Source organism: Typha angustifolia, chromosome 7 (assembly GCF_048772165.1).
Source record: "Typha angustifolia cultivar Huaian chromosome 7, ASM4877216v1, whole genome shotgun sequence".
NCBI lineage: Eukaryota > Viridiplantae > Streptophyta > Magnoliopsida > Poales > Typhaceae > Typha > Typha angustifolia.
The window spans coordinates 13574606-13591840 of record NC_133245.1 but is presented as its reverse complement, the minus strand read 5'-3'; the positions used below and the strand labels follow the sequence as shown (position 1 = coordinate 13591840).

General features: G+C 39.6%; 4 protein-coding genes across 5 annotated transcripts; 1 reads left to right on the top strand and 3 right to left on the bottom strand.

Moving 5' to 3' along the window:
• The first annotated feature begins 38 nt into the window (after window positions 1-38).
• Window positions 39-3170, top strand: LOC140762433 (disease resistance protein RPS2-like). Its single transcript, XM_073100233.1, has one exon. It carries the CDS (start codon window positions 171-173, stop codon window positions 2928-2930), a length of 2760 nt encoding a protein of 919 aa, XP_072956334.1. The 5' UTR covers window positions 39-170; the 3' UTR covers window positions 2931-3170.
• Window positions 3171-9371: 6201 nt separating this feature from the next.
• On the bottom strand, window positions 9372-10436 carry LOC140762582 (disease resistance protein RPS2-like). The gene has a single exon (XM_073100456.1). It carries the CDS (start codon window positions 10434-10436, stop codon window positions 9372-9374), a length of 1065 nt encoding a protein of 354 aa, XP_072956557.1.
• A 29-nt stretch (window positions 10437-10465) lies between these two features.
• Window positions 10466-12744, bottom strand: LOC140762581 (disease resistance protein RPS2-like). The gene is made up of 2 exons (XM_073100455.1): window positions 12609-12744; window positions 10466-12177 (listed from the first exon to the last, which is right to left on the bottom strand). The coding sequence occupies exons 1-2, from the start codon at window positions 12742-12744 to the stop codon at window positions 10466-10468; spliced, it is 1848 nt and encodes a 615-aa protein (XP_072956556.1).
• LOC140761873 (coatomer subunit zeta-2-like) lies at window positions 12708-17235 on the bottom strand. 2 transcript variants are annotated; one of them, XM_073099386.1, is made up of 7 exons: window positions 17107-17235; window positions 16848-16888; window positions 14591-14760; window positions 13729-13876; window positions 13575-13652; window positions 13146-13230; window positions 12708-13061 (listed from the first exon to the last, which is right to left on the bottom strand). In XM_073099386.1, exons 2-7 carry the CDS (start codon window positions 16868-16870, stop codon window positions 13002-13004), a joined length of 564 nt encoding a protein of 187 aa, XP_072955487.1. In that variant the 5' UTR covers window positions 16871-16888; window positions 17107-17235; the 3' UTR covers window positions 12708-13001. The 2 variants fall into 2 exon arrangements, with proteins under 2 accessions (XP_072955487.1, XP_072955488.1); XM_073099387.1 differs by having other exon boundaries at window positions 14591-14750; window positions 17107-17230.

The window sequence follows — 17235 nt, the reverse complement described above, 5'->3', positions numbered from 1 at the left end:
AAGAGAGAGGTAGACTCGCAACTTCCAAGTAGCCGCCAAGCTCCTTCCTCTCGTTTCCTCTTTGGACAGATGCAACCTTATCATATAAAGGCACAAAAGTCTTGCTCTTCTTGTTCTCGAATCCATCGATCTCCTCTCACTCTACTTCATCAATCCCTTTTTCCACGGCAATGGCGGAGCTCGGCTGCCAAGGCATAACAACGGCATTTTCATGCATCAACGAGACAGGATTGCCGGCCGCCGCAAGCGAAGAGGCTTCCTCTTTTCTATGCCTCGAAACAAATTGGAGGAACCTCAAGAAGGCCATCGAGGATTTGAAGGCCACGGAGACCAGGGTGAAAGATAAGGTCGAATTGGAGGTAAACCAGCTCAACTTGTGCGACCCTCAAGTCGGATTATGGCTGAGGAGGGTAGCAGACTACCTAGAAGAAGAAGTAGAAATCACTGAAGAAGACTACAATAAATTGTACAGATGCTATTGCCTCTGCAATTGCACACCTAATCTCTTCGGGCGGTACCGGCTCGGCAGCCGTGTAGCCGACAAGGTGAAAGATGTTAACAAATTTGTTGAGGAAGGGAAGCAATTCAAAGTCTTTGGGTATAAGCCGCAGCCGGACATCGTCGAAGAGAGGCCAAAGACGCGGACTTTCGGCTTGGAGTCGTTGATGACACAGCTCCGGGAGTACTTCGACAACAAGGAGAAGAGCATCATCGGGATCTGGGGGCAAGGCGGCGTCGGGAAGACGACGCTGCTCAACGAGTTCAACAACGAGCTCAAGAATCGGAGCGGCGACTTCCACGTCGTGATCGCGATGGATGTGTCAAACGCCGAGACGCTGAATGTTGCCGACATGCAGAGGATGATCGCCGACCGGCTAGGCCTGCCGTGGAACGAGACGGACAAGGAGGACACGCGAGCTAAGTTTTTGGCCAAAGCATTAGGGAGGAGGAAATTTGCAATCTTGCTCGACGATGTGAGGAGAAGATTCCGGTTAGAGGACGTTGGAATTCCCACCCCCGACGCCGAGAACAACTGCAAGCTGATCCTTTCCTCGCGGTTCCAGGACGTCTGCATCCAGATGGGCGCTCAGCAAAGCTTGATCGAGATGCAAATGTTGGACGAGAAGGCTGCATGGGATCTATTCCGGAGCAATCTGAGTGCCGATGCCATCGCCGCCATCGACGACTCACCGGACCGCAACAATGTTATCCAAGGATACGCCAAGGCGATCGCACAAAATTGCGGCGGCCTGCCGCTTGCGCTCAACATCATCGGCAGGGCGGTGGCGGGGTTGAAGGACTCCAGAGAATGGAAGTACGCCATGGACGCAACCAAGGCTAATCCGGCGAAGATCACTGGTGTTAACGAGATGTTTTCACAACTCAAGTACAGCTATGACAGGCTCAACCAACAGCTGAAGCAACTGTTCCTTTACTGCACCCTTTTCCCGGAGTATGGCTGGATCAAGAAAGGCCAACTCGTGGATTATTGGATGGCCGAAGGACTCATACCCAATGCTGATCCGAATCAAGGCCGCTATAACATCCGAATGCTAGTCTCTGCTTGCCTCTTGCAATCCAATGACTCCGAGGATGAAGTAAAAATGCACCATATTATCCGGCACTTGGGTCTGTGGCTGGCAACAGAGCAGGGCGAGTTTCTGGTGCAAACTGGATTGGGCTTGGAGGATGCACCGGGGGATAAGCTCTGGAGAGAAGCTACAAGAATATCCCTCATGTCCAATAACATCAAGGACATCTCCATCTCGCCCAAGTGCAAGAATCTCCGTACCTTGTTGGTCCAAAACAACAGAAAATTAACCAGACTTAGTCCCCATTTCTTTGCATCCATGCCTTCACTCAGGGTCCTTGATCTTTCCTATACCGCCATTACAGAGCTACCTGCATGCGACGCGTTGATCAAATTGCGGCATCTCAATCTGAGACATACGCGCATCGTTAAACTACCAGAGAATTTCTCGGTTATGAAGCAACTAAGGAATCTTGATTTGAGCATAACCTCCGCTCTCGAGAACACCTCTGATAACTGCTCGAAGCTGCTCAAACTAAGGGTGCTGAATCTTTTCCGGAGTAAGTATGGCATTCGTGATGTGAATGACCTGAATATAGACACATTGGAAAAGCTTGAATTCCTGGGTATCACCATACACGCACAAGAGGTTCTCAGTAAGCTGAAGAAGAAGCATCCTTTGGCGAGATCGACGCGTTGGTTGAGCTTGCAGTATTGCAGTAGGATGGAAAAGATCCAGATTTCAGAGTTGAAGAAAATGGTGCATCTCGAAGAGCTCTACATTGAATCCTGCGACGACTTGAAGGAATTAACCGCCGACGCCGATGAGCGACAAGCTTCTTGTCTGCAGGATCTTACACTGGCTGCCCTTTCTAACCTGCATACCGTCTCCGTAGGAAAGGTACCTCATCACTTCCAAAACCTTCGTAATTTAACCATCCATAAGTGCCACAAACTATGTCACGTCACCTGGGTTTTACAACTTGAATCTCTTGAAAAGCTTGTTGTATCACATTGTGATGGTATGATACAAATAGTGAAAGAGCAGCAGAATGAGAAGCCAATCGACTTGGAGCCACAAATCGAAGAAGGAATACAGGAAGCAGTAGAACAGGGGACAGATGGAATGATGCACTGTACGGACTTCCCCAAACTGAGATCCATAGTTCTGAATGACCTGAAGTTATTGGAGAGCATATGTGCTGCCAGAGATTTCTCTTGCCTTGAAAGCATCAGGGTGGAAGCATGTCCAAAATTGAGAAGGCTCCCAGTGAGCGGGAACTACAAGATGTTGAAACTCAAACAGATATGTGGTTCTTATGAATGGTGGGAGCAACTAATTTGGGAAGACATGAATATCGAAGTGAATTCAATGAACGAATGCTTCATCCCAATTTGATGGGGGAAGTCGTTACTAGCAACAGTTGATAATTCCTGGGTCGGACTAATATATACCTGTAATATTTGTATATCTTGATTATCTTCATTACAAATGTGATCTGTATGCCTCTCTGTGAGGAAATTGCTCGTGAATTATTGCATATTATTTATTTCAAAGATTTACGTTTGAATTTGCTTGTAATGCGAATAAATTGTATCCATTGTAAACATTGTAATTCTCTTCAAGTAATTGATGGTATATATGTGTCCCATGAAGAGAATAGAGGCCTGTTTTTTTTTGTCAGACAGAAAAAGTGGTAGGTATTCTTTGATCAAAAGTCTAGTACGAGAAAGTAGATAGATTATTCTGTATGTCAAATAGTTAGATTGATCAGATTATAAGCAAGAATGTTGTTACATATGCTCGGTTCCGAAATTCACAAATTGCATTCTTGGATAATAGAATCTATAGTCTAGTCAATGCCGGTTACTAGCCGGATTGCCTTCACCACTTCAAGACAGTCAATAGAGATCCATCTCGGCCCACTATGATCATGCTCAACTAAGGATAATGGAGTTCAATGAAATGACTTTTTGTTTTCAAAAAAAGTAGGCAAAAAGGAAAAGTAAAGTTAGTTTTAATAAGTAAGGAAGTGACTTATTTAATTTATCTATTACATTAAAATATTAAAAGTAAAAAACTTTTAGAAAATAGGGAAAGAAAGTGAAACCAAAACCCCCTAACTAAGATGGTTTGACTTCCCTTGGATGAAACCACGTTGGGGAATGGCATAAAGTGAAGCCAATTCCTCTATCATACCCCCTTCACCACCAAATCACCATCTATTCATGGCCAAGATGAGACTACAAACTGGGATTGTTGGGCGCCCAAACAGGAGTGGAAGAATTTAGCCACGTCACCAATTTAAGAGGTTCGAGCTTGATCTCATAGTGACCAAAGGGTTGGCCACTTGTTTTCTAAAGACCACCTTATTCTGTGTATTCTAAATAGCCCAAGGAATTAGAGGGGATGAGATCGCAAAGGTCTGGCAGAGAGGCTCTAACTTGGACTAGCTGAGTATCCAAGGGAGATATCATGTTGAGCGTGTTAAGGATGTGGTATTTAGCTACATAGTTATTCATGTTCTGTTTCTTTTCGCAATTTAGAAGACTTGCTAGATTGGATGTCACAATGCTTGTCAAAACTAGATTTTGTAACTCCAACAGTTGAATCTGGTGGCCCAAAACGAACAATATTGCCAATCCTAAGTCCATATGCAATTTTCTTGTTTCCCTAACCTAATAGTGTTGGGCTTGCGTAGAGGATTATTTGGAAAGTTAAAATCCACGTAAAAACTTCCTGGTTCTAAACCTAATAGTGTTGGGCCTTAGCAAAGGATTATTTGGAAACTAATAATCAATTGTGAAGAATGTTTGGGAAATAGAGGCTAATAAGTTTCTCTTCCATGGCATACCAATTGGGCCAGATAACCCTCCCCACTTGTCTGAGCTGTGAGAAGGGACGGATCTTGAGGTTTGAGAATTGCTGGCCCAGATCCGGACAACATGAACAAGTCACTGATAAATAGATTGATGTGTGCATGTCTGCCATTCAGTGTAATCAATCAATCAAACATTCGTGTTTCTGCAACAATTTGCTCTGTACAACCATTTTAGATCAATTTTAATGTATAAAGGAAGTTCTTTGAAGAATAATTTGTAGGGAATAGAGAACCATCTTCCAGCTTAATTGGGCCGTCAAAAAAAGAAATAGTACTTGTTTGGAATTGTAGGAATTAGAATTTGCACCCTTAAAAGCATAATTCATGCAAACAGAACTGCATATATGCAGCTCTAGAGGCGACTCCAACAGCATCCTTCAACATGATGGCATTTTATGAACTTTACACACATATACTAGTCCGATTTTTCGTACACACGACAACAACCGAACCATAGAAAACCTAGCAATCTAAGTTATTTGCATTTAAGTAAAAGGAGTACAAGGATAAGCATTAAGATCGAGCTGTACCTTCTTCACTCAACTGGTTGGAAACATCAAAATGAGCTATGTTCCTCGGAACAATCATTCCATTGCAAAGCATTCCACCGTTCTTTCTCACCAGAAATGATAGTCTCTACGCTTGTCTGCGGGAGATCAAATAACAACTATGATCAAATAACGAAGCATTTTCACTATGATCAAATAACAACCAATAACATGCAAATATAAGAACTATTTATACATTGTCTTAATGCTCTCTAGAATCTACGATGAATTATTTTTCATGACTAATCTCAGTAATTCTCGAGATCAGATAAGTTTATCTTAATACCCTTTGAGACAATAATTTGTTTGAAAGACGAATGTGATAGCAATAATAGAAAAAAAAATATCCGAATAAACTCAAATTTTAAATCTTCTATGATCACCAAAGAACCGCACAAACCTCTAGGGCTATAAAATGTATTTTTTTTCGCTATCATCAATAAATTAGGGTTCAATAACTTAAATATCCGTGAGAAAAATCATTAGAAAATCACTTTAAATTAGACTCAGATAGATCATATTGGGTTAGGCGTTCAATTGCCTGAGAGGCCATTCGAATGCTCTATATGCTCTCTGCTAAAAGCATTTAAACACTCAAGAGTCTTTTCGAATGATCGAGTAGTCGATTGAATACAGAATGGTCGTCACATTGCTTTTGGATATATTTTTTATACTATACCAAATATCATGACATAGTTTGAACACTATAAAAATAATATTCATACTGTCTAAAATATTATAAAATCATTTAAACACCCTTCTAATAATCTAAAAGATAGTTTTAACTCATCTCAACTTTTGCAAAGTGTGTATTAAACATAAGTTCAAGTATTCTATAATTATGCTCATATAGGATATTCTAAATACACTAAGAGAGCTTCTTTTGTACACCAATTGCAGTATAAACTTCTAACATCCATATTACCTCTGACTCTTCGTTTCTTGTTAACTATCTCAATGGGTATCAAACAACCGTTCTTGGCATGAGGACTATTTCTTCCTCATCTCCTCTATTCCATTTTGTACTATCTCTTATACCTTTTAGGAATCTAATAAATCTATTGATTGGGTCTCGAATTATGGGTTACGAATATAAATGAGAAAGGATATTCCTTTGAGGTTCTTGTACGACCTTTGACTACTGATATTAGCTAAGCTTCTTGTAACCCTGGTGAGTAAGTATAACTAATCGTTCTATTCGAAAAACAAAAACAAAATTTTGATCCGTTAACTTACGGACAACCATTACTGCTGTCCTGTTTCAAAATTTAAACAACAATTAAAGCCTTCCTACTTCCATTCATCTAATGCCAAATGTTGGGTGAGACAGTTATAGTAGTAGGCCCTTGTAATTTACTATATATATCTGTAAAAGGTCTATATCAACTTTAAAGAACAATTAAAGCCTTCCTCTTTTGTATTCATCTAATGCCAAATATTAGGTGGTGCAATTACAAGAGTGGGCCTGGGGAATTTACTACCTATTATTATGATTGGGCTACATCATCCGACAAAGGAATTCCCACCATGTTCCCCAAACAGTTATCAGTGGTTGTTTATATATATATATATATATATATATATATATATATATATATATAGATAGATAGATATATATTTGTCCAACCATATTGAATTCTATCAAGTGGTACGTTGGCTTGATTGCCTAACAGTGGTACTCGGAAGTATTGAATATTCACGATGGGATTTACTATGTAACGTTAGGACTGTTAAAATATCTCTTGGGCTGATGCACTAACACCTTTTTCACAAGTGTCATGGGAAAGCGTTCATAAACACCAAACAAAACCATTTAACATGTTCAAGAAATCAAAAGGATTGAATCTCAAAGGGAAAAGAAAATTGACATCTAAAAGAGAATACAAATTAACAACACAAAAGAGAGATGAAATTTATGTGATGTAACAAATCTTCAACTCCAATGTGTGTGAAATCTCTCACATCGCATTTGTAAATAGGAGATGCAAAATGCTGATGAACTTTACACCACTGCTACAAAATGTACAGCATTGGAGAGAATTAATTGACCAACTCTCTAAAAACCTATCTCTATATTTGAGAGTGATATGCTTATATTGTGTACCGAACTATCTTAACTTGTTCGTTTTAGGTGAGTTTTTATTGACCAACTCAAGTCAAGCAATGAAAATAATTTAAAATTTGGACCAAATTCCGGCCATTCTTATAGAATTAATTATATGATTGATTTTGCCATATCATATCCAATTTGCTCATCACATGGATCAAGCTAGTGTAGGGGCTATAAATGAGCCGAGCTTGAGCAAGCTGGGCGCAGCTTGGCTCTACTTGATGGCTGGATTTTCTCAACTCAAGCTTGGCTCGGCTTATCTCCAGCTCGATGAAGCTTGAACTCGGTTTGATAATTCAATGGGAGGGTTTGGGGAGGCTAGGCATCAATAAGAGGGGAGAGAATGGAGAGGGTCTAGGCATCATCCCCAGCCTCGAGTTTTACGTAGACAAGGGAACTGAAGCGGAAGGGTGTCAGTGTTCTTGAGGTTGGAGTCAAGGAAATGGGAGAGGAAGCGAAGCATTCAACCTGAGGAGCCTTCGCAGAACTTTCACACTAGCTGGAGTAGAGCTCTCACACCACCAACATCAACATCGCCAGAAAAGCTAAGGAGGAGTCTTCATCCTCGACCGCACTGGTCATACCCGCTTACACCGTAGCCCTGCAAAGACCCCTACTAAAACCCTAACCCTAGCCTTAGTGAAGCTTCAGGCTCAACCACCAAGATTTGACAAAGGGCAGAGGTAGAGGGGAGGAGATGCTCAGTGAGGACAGGAGGGGCTTTGGTGAGGGGATTGAGGTGTTGATGACTTTGAAAGGGAGCGTAAACTTACAACAAGTACATTTACCATGTAAAGTAATTTATAATTTGCTCTTGGAGAATATTTCTTTGGACACTTTTACAAATGTGAATTCCATGGTAACATCGGCTAAAGGTAACCTAGTTTGCCAGGTTGATATATACCTTTCCATCTCAAATTATTCTTGCAAAAACTCACTTCTTCAGCCACTATGCTAATGCCCTAATCAAGGAGGCTTTAGCAACCCTGGAGGTAATTAAGTTACTAGCTACTCATGACTATTCATCGACATGTTGGCTCTTAGTGACTCTCAAATTATAGTGAATGTAGTGAGTAGGCTCTTGAAAAACGTTTATGGGTAGATTTTGGCTATAATACAAGAATGTACAAGGTGGGTTTGTTTAATATCTTGTATCAAAATTTGCTTCAAGGATCAATGGAACAATAGCTTGCACATAATCTTGCCAGTATAATCGGTTCAGAATCATATTTATAAACAATGGACTGACCTATCTTTAGGCTTGAATTGTAACTCTTCCTAAACGAAAAATTGTATGCCAACGAACTTTTGATAAATATAAAAAGAATATGCAAATACTAAGAGTTTCACAAAATATCAATTCCAATGTGTGTGCAATGCCTTTCACTAACTCACATAGCTGCTACAAATAGGAGATGTAAATTACCCATAAACCTTATACTGCTGATACAAAAGAAGATTCAATATTAGTATGAATTTCTATAAAATCCCCAAAATCATATGAGAATTAATGTATATGTACCATACCGGAGAGGATTAATCATTGAGTAGCCATCTTATTCGGCAACAAAGGTTTTAGATTTGACACCTATATAAATATCATTTTCTTAATTAAATTAGAGTTGTATTGCATCTCTATTAGATTGGAGGTTTGAAAATATTATATTTGCATTCCTATTAATGGATTGAAGATTTATATTGTCCGTAAATATAGGTATATCGTCGGACTATATAAATTTTATCTTTCATTCTTTTTTCTTTATAGTTTACATATATTTAGAGTTATTATTTATGATTAACTTGGGTATTTAAAACTCTCTATATTTAGTATCTTAATTATGAATTTTTACTTAGTATTGAAATTAGTTTTGTTAATATTTGGTTTACCTTAATCTATTGCTATTCTTATTAGATGTGGGTGGTTGTGAATCACTTCCGCTGCTTTATTGCAAGACATAAGATACCATAATTTGTATTTTCTATCATGGAATAGATACTTGAAAACTCGTTGTCTGTAAAGAAAGTAGAATTAATCACAATGACCAAGAACTGAATCATTGTCAAACAAGGAACAACTAGAATTCTTTGTTAAAATGGAAAAGATAAGGTATAAAACACTATATTCACATAATTTCAAGAGAAATATTTGTAACAAATGGAATGTGGCAATTAATGAGCAATTTCCCTATAAATATCTTTTATTACAGCAAGCCGGAGAAACAATCAAATAATATCAGGAATGCACATATCTAAGAATTGCATATGTATACTAGTACAACGCCAGAATTATGCAACTGCTGCTAGTAGCGATTTTCAAGTTCCACCTCTGAAATTTGGATGAAGTATTCATCTGCTTTCTTTCGCATAGTCTCCTCTTCCCAAATGAGTCGCTTCCACCATTCATCAGAACCACATATCTGTTTGAGTTTCAACATCTTGTAGTTCCCGCTCACTGGAAGCTTTTTCAGTTTTGGGCATCCTTCCACCCTGATGCTTTCAAGGCAAGAGAATTCTCTGACACCACATATGCTCTCCAATAAGTTTAGACTATTCAGAACTATGGATTTCAATTTCGGGAATTCTCTACAATGCATCACTTCATTTGCCCCATCTTCTACTTCTTGTATCTCATTCTGCATCTCTCTCACAACTTGTATCATGCCATCACAATGTGATATCTCAAGCCTTTCAAGAGATTTAAGCTGTAGAACCCAGGTGACGTTATCTAATTTGTGGCAATTATCGATTGATAAATCCCGAAGTATTTGAAAGTAATGAGAAACCTTTCCTACCGAGACAGTATCCAAGTTAGGGAGAACCGCTAGTGTGAGAACCTGCAGACAAGAAGCTCTTTGCTCATCGGCGTCGGCTATTAACTCCTTCAAGTCATTGCAAGATTCGATGTAGAGCTCTTCAAGATGCTCCATTTTCTTCAACTCCGATGTCTGAATTGATTTCATCCCTCTGCAATGCTTCAAACTCAATCGATGCGTCGACTTCGCCAATGGATGCTTCTTCTTCAACTTAGCGAGAACATCTTGTGCGTGTATGGCGATACCGAGGAATTCAAGCTTTTTCAGCGAATCTATATTCAGATCATTCACATCTCGAATGCCATACTTACTACGGAAAAGATTCAGCACTCTTAGTTCGAGCAGCTTCGAGCAATTGTCAGAGGTGTTATCGAGAGCGGAGGTTACGCTCAAATCCAGATGCATTAGTTGCTTCAGAATATAAAAATTATTCGGCAGTGTAACGATGCTCGTGTGGTTTAGGTTGAGATGTGCCAACTCGACCAATGCGTCGCATTCTGGGAGCTCTGTGATGGCAGTGTAGGAAAGATCAAGGACCCTGAGAGAAGACATGGATCTGAAGAACTCGGGACTAAGTTTGGCTAAATTTGGGTTGTTTTGGAGGAACAAGGTTTGGAGATATTTGCACTCGGGAATGATTTTGATGTCCCTGATATCATGGACATGAGGGATATCCTTTTTGCTTCCCTCCAGCTCTCAGCCTCATCAGGTGCATCCTTCAAGTCCATGCCTGATTTTACCAGAAACTTGCCCTGCTCTGTGGTCAACCACAGACCCCACTGCCGGATAATGTGGTGCAGTTTCACTTCAGACTGGGAGTCATTGTATTGCAACAAGCAAGCAGAGGCTAGCAATCGGATGTTAGAACGGCTTTTGCGATCATTGGGTATGACTCCTTCCGCCACCCAATAATCCACAAGTTGGTCTTTCTTGATCCAGCTATTCCCTGGGAAAAGAGTGCAGTAAAGGAAGCATTCCTTCAATTCTAGATTGAGCCTATCATAACTATACTTGAGCCGTAGGAACATCTTATCGACGCCATCGATGTCCTCGAGACCAGCCTTGGTTGCTTCCACGGCGTCGCACCATTCCTTCGGGTCCTTCAACCCCGCCACCGCGCTCCCGATGACCTTGAGCGCAAGCGGCAGGCGACCGCAGTTTCTGGCGATGTCTACGGCGTATCCTCCTATCACATTCTCTCCGTCCGGCGAGTCGTCTATGGCGGTGAGGTCATCAGCAGTCAAATTGTTCCGGAACAGTTCCCACGCAGCCTGATCATCCAAGAGCGGCATCTCGATCAAGCTCTTCTGGGCACCCATCTCGACGCACACGTGCTTGTCCCGCGATGCGAGGATTATCTTGCACTTCTTATCCGCGCCGGGTTCAGGGATCCCGACTTCCTCCAATCGGAATGCCTCCCAGACGTCGTCGAGCAGGATCACGAAATTCTTCTTCCTCAAATTCTTGGCCAGGACCCTGGCCCGTGTATTCCCCTCGTCCTGGCCGTTCCACTCTAGGCCTAGCCGGTCGGTGATCATCCTTTGGATGTTCACCACGTTCAATCTCTGGTAGTTCGACACGTCGATCCAGATCACGACGTTGAACTCGCCGCTCCGCTCCTTGAGCTCGTTGTTGAACATGTTGAGCAGCGTCGTTTTCCCAACGCCGCCTTGTCCCCAGATCCCGATGATGCTCTTCTCCTTGTTATCAAAGTACCCGTGGAGTTGTGCCATCACCGACTCCATGCCAAAGGTCCGGGCCTTTGGCCTCTGTTCAACCGGGTCCTCCAGTGGCTTCCACCCGAAGTCTCTGAATTCCTTCCCTTCGTTAACTAGCTCATTTAAATCCTTCAGCTTCTCAGCGATCCGCTTGCCGAGGCGATACCGGTGGAAGAGATTTGGAGTGCAGTTGCAGAGACTATGGCATCTATCCAGTTTGTTGTATTCTTCTTCGGTTATTTCTTCTTTCAGCTGCTTTTCCACCCTCTTCTTCCACAGTGCAACTGGAGGGTCACACTCTTTAAGCTGGTTTATCGCCACCGCAACCTCCCCCCTGACCCTGGCCTCTATGGCTTCCAAATCCTCCGTGGCAATCTTGAGGTTGCTCCAATTTGTTTCTAGGCATAGAACAGCCGCAACCTCTTCGCTTATGGCGGCTGGCAATCCGGTCGCACTGATGCATGAACATGTCGCCGTTACAACTTTGGAGATGTACTGCATCATTGGCATCGAAGAGTGAACAATCAATGAGGAAACTGGAAGATTAACAACTAGAAGAACGAAACCCTTTAATCCTTAATAACAAGGAATCTGGTTATACCAGTAAGCCTTGACTCGGTTCGGTAGGCCATTAGGAGGAACTCTATGTGACAACCTGGATGATCAAATAATTAGGCCTGACCATTTCAGAGGTGTTACTCCTGTATGAATCTGTAACTGGAGTGGTAGTAATTAATGTCGTAAAGCCAGATGATTAATTTTGGAGACCAGGCCACTAATATATAAATGAACTTGATTAGTTATGTTGCATTTGTTTGAGACTATTACTTTTTTAATTGGAGTGATCTGTCGTGCATCCATGTGCAATTGTTTGATGCGGCTTCGAATAATAATGAGTAAAGCCTTTTTTAAATATATATATATATAATAGGATTTTTTGTATAAAAAAAATGTTTTCAAAATATCATAATTATCACTATATTTTTAAAAATATCACAATTGTTACTTGATGCTAGGGTTTCCAATCCAGCTTGTGATTCACGAACAACAAGTATCTGTTTCAGATTCACTTGCAACATAGCTTCAACAACAACAACAACAAGAGTTGGTATTCCACCATTGCAGGGTCTCCATAACTCCATTTATATTTTAATGCAACAAGCCCCTTCCCACAAGTCTAGACATTCTGCTCATTCAATTTCTAAGAAAGGATACTTACTACTAATGCCTGTAATTCCTTGTTCCAAGCTCTAAGTCTGACAACTAAATTGAAGGATTTTCGGAAGTAAACTAATGGACACAAAATTTGCTGTGCAATCATACATGCGGGTTGAAAAATGTCCACCATAAATTTGCTAAGTGCAAACAGAAGATAACGGCGAAGTGGGAATTGCACCCATCATTTAAGAAGTGATCTTGCTAAGTGCTCCCTTGCTGTAGCTAGTGCTTGAGATATGGTCTGACAGCAGAGTTAACCCATAAGAACAAGAGTTATACCATAATAAGTAGGGTTTTGAGCTACCAGAATTAATAAATTGTTCACCTGCTCAGAGAAGGGCACAGAACCATCTATAGCATTGGTTGCAATCTTTCCAGCAATGGCATTGGCGTCAGTTTCCAATATTATCCTGCAATTAATAGACACAAAAGGTAAAAGAAATTTTTCTTTACAGATGCTGAATTGTCAGAACTCATTACTGATACCAAGTGAAAACCAGGTTTCAGCATTTCATTTCATTAGGAAAACAAGGAAATTTTGTGTAAATATCATCCATTATCAGGTAAGGTTAAGATCTCAGTGTGGAAGAAGAAAGAAAACACCAGCAGATTCTGAAAATTGATACTTATAAAGAAAACAGACAATTTGCAGCTCAAGTAGTGCATGGGTTAAACAGAATAGTAACATAATACATCTGCCTTATACGTTAGTCACATATCAGAAGAAACCAAAAGAAAGCTACAACATCCGTACCCGCCATCAATAATTTCATCAATGCAGAGAAATATCAGGTCCAAGTTCTCAAGAGCAGTCCTCTTTTCCACATCATTCCTGATAAAATGAAATGCAAGGTAGATCAACTTGATTAAGCACTTAGAATTGAGACATAAATTAACAGGAAACAGACCTTAGTAGAAGACCAACAGCTTCAAAGAAACCCTGAAGAACATTTGCCAAGATGAGCTCATTCTCATCATCACCGGCAGTAACAAAAAAGTGGAGATCTTGAGCAAACTTATAAACCACAATGTAACTGTCAAACATTGTGATCTCAGCTGCAAGTAATCATAGTATGCATATAAGGAGGACGCAATCATCACACTATAAATTATCTATCTGATGCTGAACAACATCACATAAGATATTTGAACACTAGCTCAAATTCTTGACAAAAATTTCAGATTCAAAAATTCTTGACAAAAGATTTCAGATTCCAAAGCTTCAATAAAGCTTGATATTCTTCGTTTATTTATAGAGAACAGTAAAAACTTGATATCTATATGGTAACTGATATTGCTGAAATTCACATTCAAAAATTAAAGGATCCAGCTATTGACAATTGAAGTGAATCCCATATATAAGGGTGTTAAGAGGGAAATTTTTTAGAAAAGGAAAATTAAATATTTTTTTTACAGTACAGAAAATAAATGAACCAAATAAAAAGAAAGTATAAGCAGTAAATATGGATATTTTAAAAGCAATGCCTCACAGAAAAAGTCAAGGGCTCTCCTCTCCTAGTCTGTGCCTGATGCAGGAATTGTGAAAATCAAAATAATTTTGCATTTGATCAGCTGCTCTAGTGCTCTCCTACTCAAATTCAGCTTTATTTTGTTTTTTTTTTTTACAAAAGAAAATCCAACTACTACCGTAATTCCTTGGTACTTTCCAGATTAACTATTGCTTTAAGTATATTAACTTTGATAGTTCACTAGAAGTAAGACAGAACAAAGAACAAGCAAAAACTGAAGATCAAGCATTAAATGCATCACCATCTGAACGTGCATTTGTCTTCAAAGTTTTAGTGAATACAGCTTTCTCAAATGCTAACTTTGCAGCTTGGGTAGGCCAATCATCTGAAAAGTACTTAACAGCCACACGCTTCCCTTCAGAATCTAAAAGGAGAATGTTCTTTACAGAAGGGCCAGATTCCTGTATAGCACTATTGTAATTCAGTAAGCTTCTTGAAGGACAAAACAGAAGGCAACAAAGGTAAATACAATACATAAAAGTGTCCCAGAGAAATTCTCTTCTTTTTCTGCAAGGCAACTGCAACTAGAAATGTCTTGAGTCTCTCCATTAATCTCTCAAGCAACCATCTATACTATGCCAAAAGCATCATATTATAGAAGAAACTCCAAATATGAAGAACTATAAATGCAACAACAAATAGAAGCAGACATCATAAATTCAGTCTTCAAGTTGCAGTCGAGCATTAAAAAATTTTAGTACTTGAGCCTAATCATCCTCATCTTTCAAAAGTAACTAATCACAAGCTCAGAGTTCTGGAAAGAGAAGAATTAATTATGACTTTGACACAGGAATTAAAGTATTATGCGGCAAAACCTAAAAGGTCCATATTTGTGTCATGAATAAAATGGCAGTAATTTACTGCTGTTGTTTCGTAATCCCAATAAAAGGTCTTGGATAATCTGAGACAAACGGTGAGAGTGTTTAAGCATGTATTTAGTAATTAACAAAATAAAACTGTCAACACAATTACAAAAGAATGTGTCACATAGCTTTAACCTCACAAGGGAGACTATGAAACAAACCAAAATAGCTTCTTGCAACTAGTGCTCAAAATGAGTCAGAGAAACACAGTTCCTTAACTATTCACTATTCAGGAGAAGATACAATCAGAACTTATGGGAATAATTTTTCCAATTGAGTACTCATATAACCTTATTCCATGATATTCCCATAAGATTCCTCTTTCTTATTCTTAGCAAGCCCCAGAGAGGGCCTAGTTGATCACAATTTATGTTTTATCTTTCTTTTCCTTTTTGTTTGTTTTGCATTTGAAGTTCAACAGATCTCTTAAGACACTGATCAGTCAGACATGAATAAAGAGAGTCTCATTCTATTCAAAGATCAGGTTTTGTCAGATAACTAATCTTGTCTGACTGATGCAAATACCATCAAAATTCAATGTAGGAACTCCTAAGTCCTGCCTTACTGGAACATAGGATTGGAATAATGCCTTGGTCAAGACCTCTTTTAGCCAAACAAATTATTATACTAGTCACTATGTGGGAGATATGAAGGTAGTAAACTTCCACCACTCTAATTGATGCCAAATCAGAAGTTATGCTTAGTTCACCTATCACACTAATCTTAAACTCCCACACATAAACTGCCCTCCCCTTCCCTTTCTTCTCTCCCTCGGCTTTTCGCTCTTTCTTCTTATCATTCCATTTCTCATGGTGCTACTGAAGATAATTATCCTGCAAGTTGACTTAACTGTCTGACCAGCATCTTGCAATATACACTATCTGCCGAGATTTGTTGACTTAACCAGAATCCTGACATTCTCACACCCCATCTGTTGTTCCATCCTACTTTCTTTTCTAACCTTTAGTGTTATTTTTGTGGCTTCCTCGGGATTTTACTTATGGAATCCATGACTTCTTCATCATGGCTTATCAGATCAACAGCAGTTTTTTCTAACATATTACCGCATCTGTTATCCATCAAAATTATCTGTTTTTGGTTTTGTTTTATCCAAATGAACAAAGCATTACTTCAAAACATCTCCCTTCCAAGAAATAAATCGCGAACTAGTGAATAACTTTTTCTGACTGTCCATGTATTACTATGAACATAATTTGTTAGCCTTACTGACAGCCACCAAATATAAAATTATGCCTCTCGAAATAACAGAAACGGTGACTAGTAACCAGGGACAGTTCAACTTCGTCATAATCGACCACAAGACGGATTCTCAAACTCCTAAATTAATTAAATTATACTCAATAAAGGGAGGCGGAAGGTTTCGCCTCCCCTTCCAAAAAGCAAAACTCACAAATATTCCTATACGACCTGGGAGGTGAAACAGAGCTGGAAGAAACTTATCTCCTGCTTAACAAACACAAATCTCCGCTCAGATAAAACACTTCAGATGAGAAAACAACTCTGTCGTTACTTGAAATCCTATGTATACATGGTGAGTCTCTAGAAGTACAAAATTGGTACATCTACAAATCGAGGAAACACAACAAAAGATAAAAACTTCAAAATTTTACCAACCTTGGAGTAACTTCTTTGTTCATGCCCCATGATATCTGATCCTGGAAAGCCAAAAAGCAACCAAACGTCTTAACAATGCCAGATCCGGCAGAATACGATTGAAATTGGAAAAAAAATAAATTGAAATAACCCAAAGAATTTGCTTAACGACAGTCGGGAGATCTGGGAAAAGAGCTTTCTAATAAGATCCAAAGCAATAGAAGATATATAAAAATATTCAATTTAGCTACAAAAGAATGAGGGATTGAGAGATGCGTACAAGAATTTCTAGGGTTTCCTCAAGATCCGATCCACCAATTTCCTGGCCAGCGAGCGAGCAAGAGCTAGAGAGAGAAATAGGTAGGTGAGAAGTTTTAGGAACGAGCTTTTACTAATATCACTGAAAACC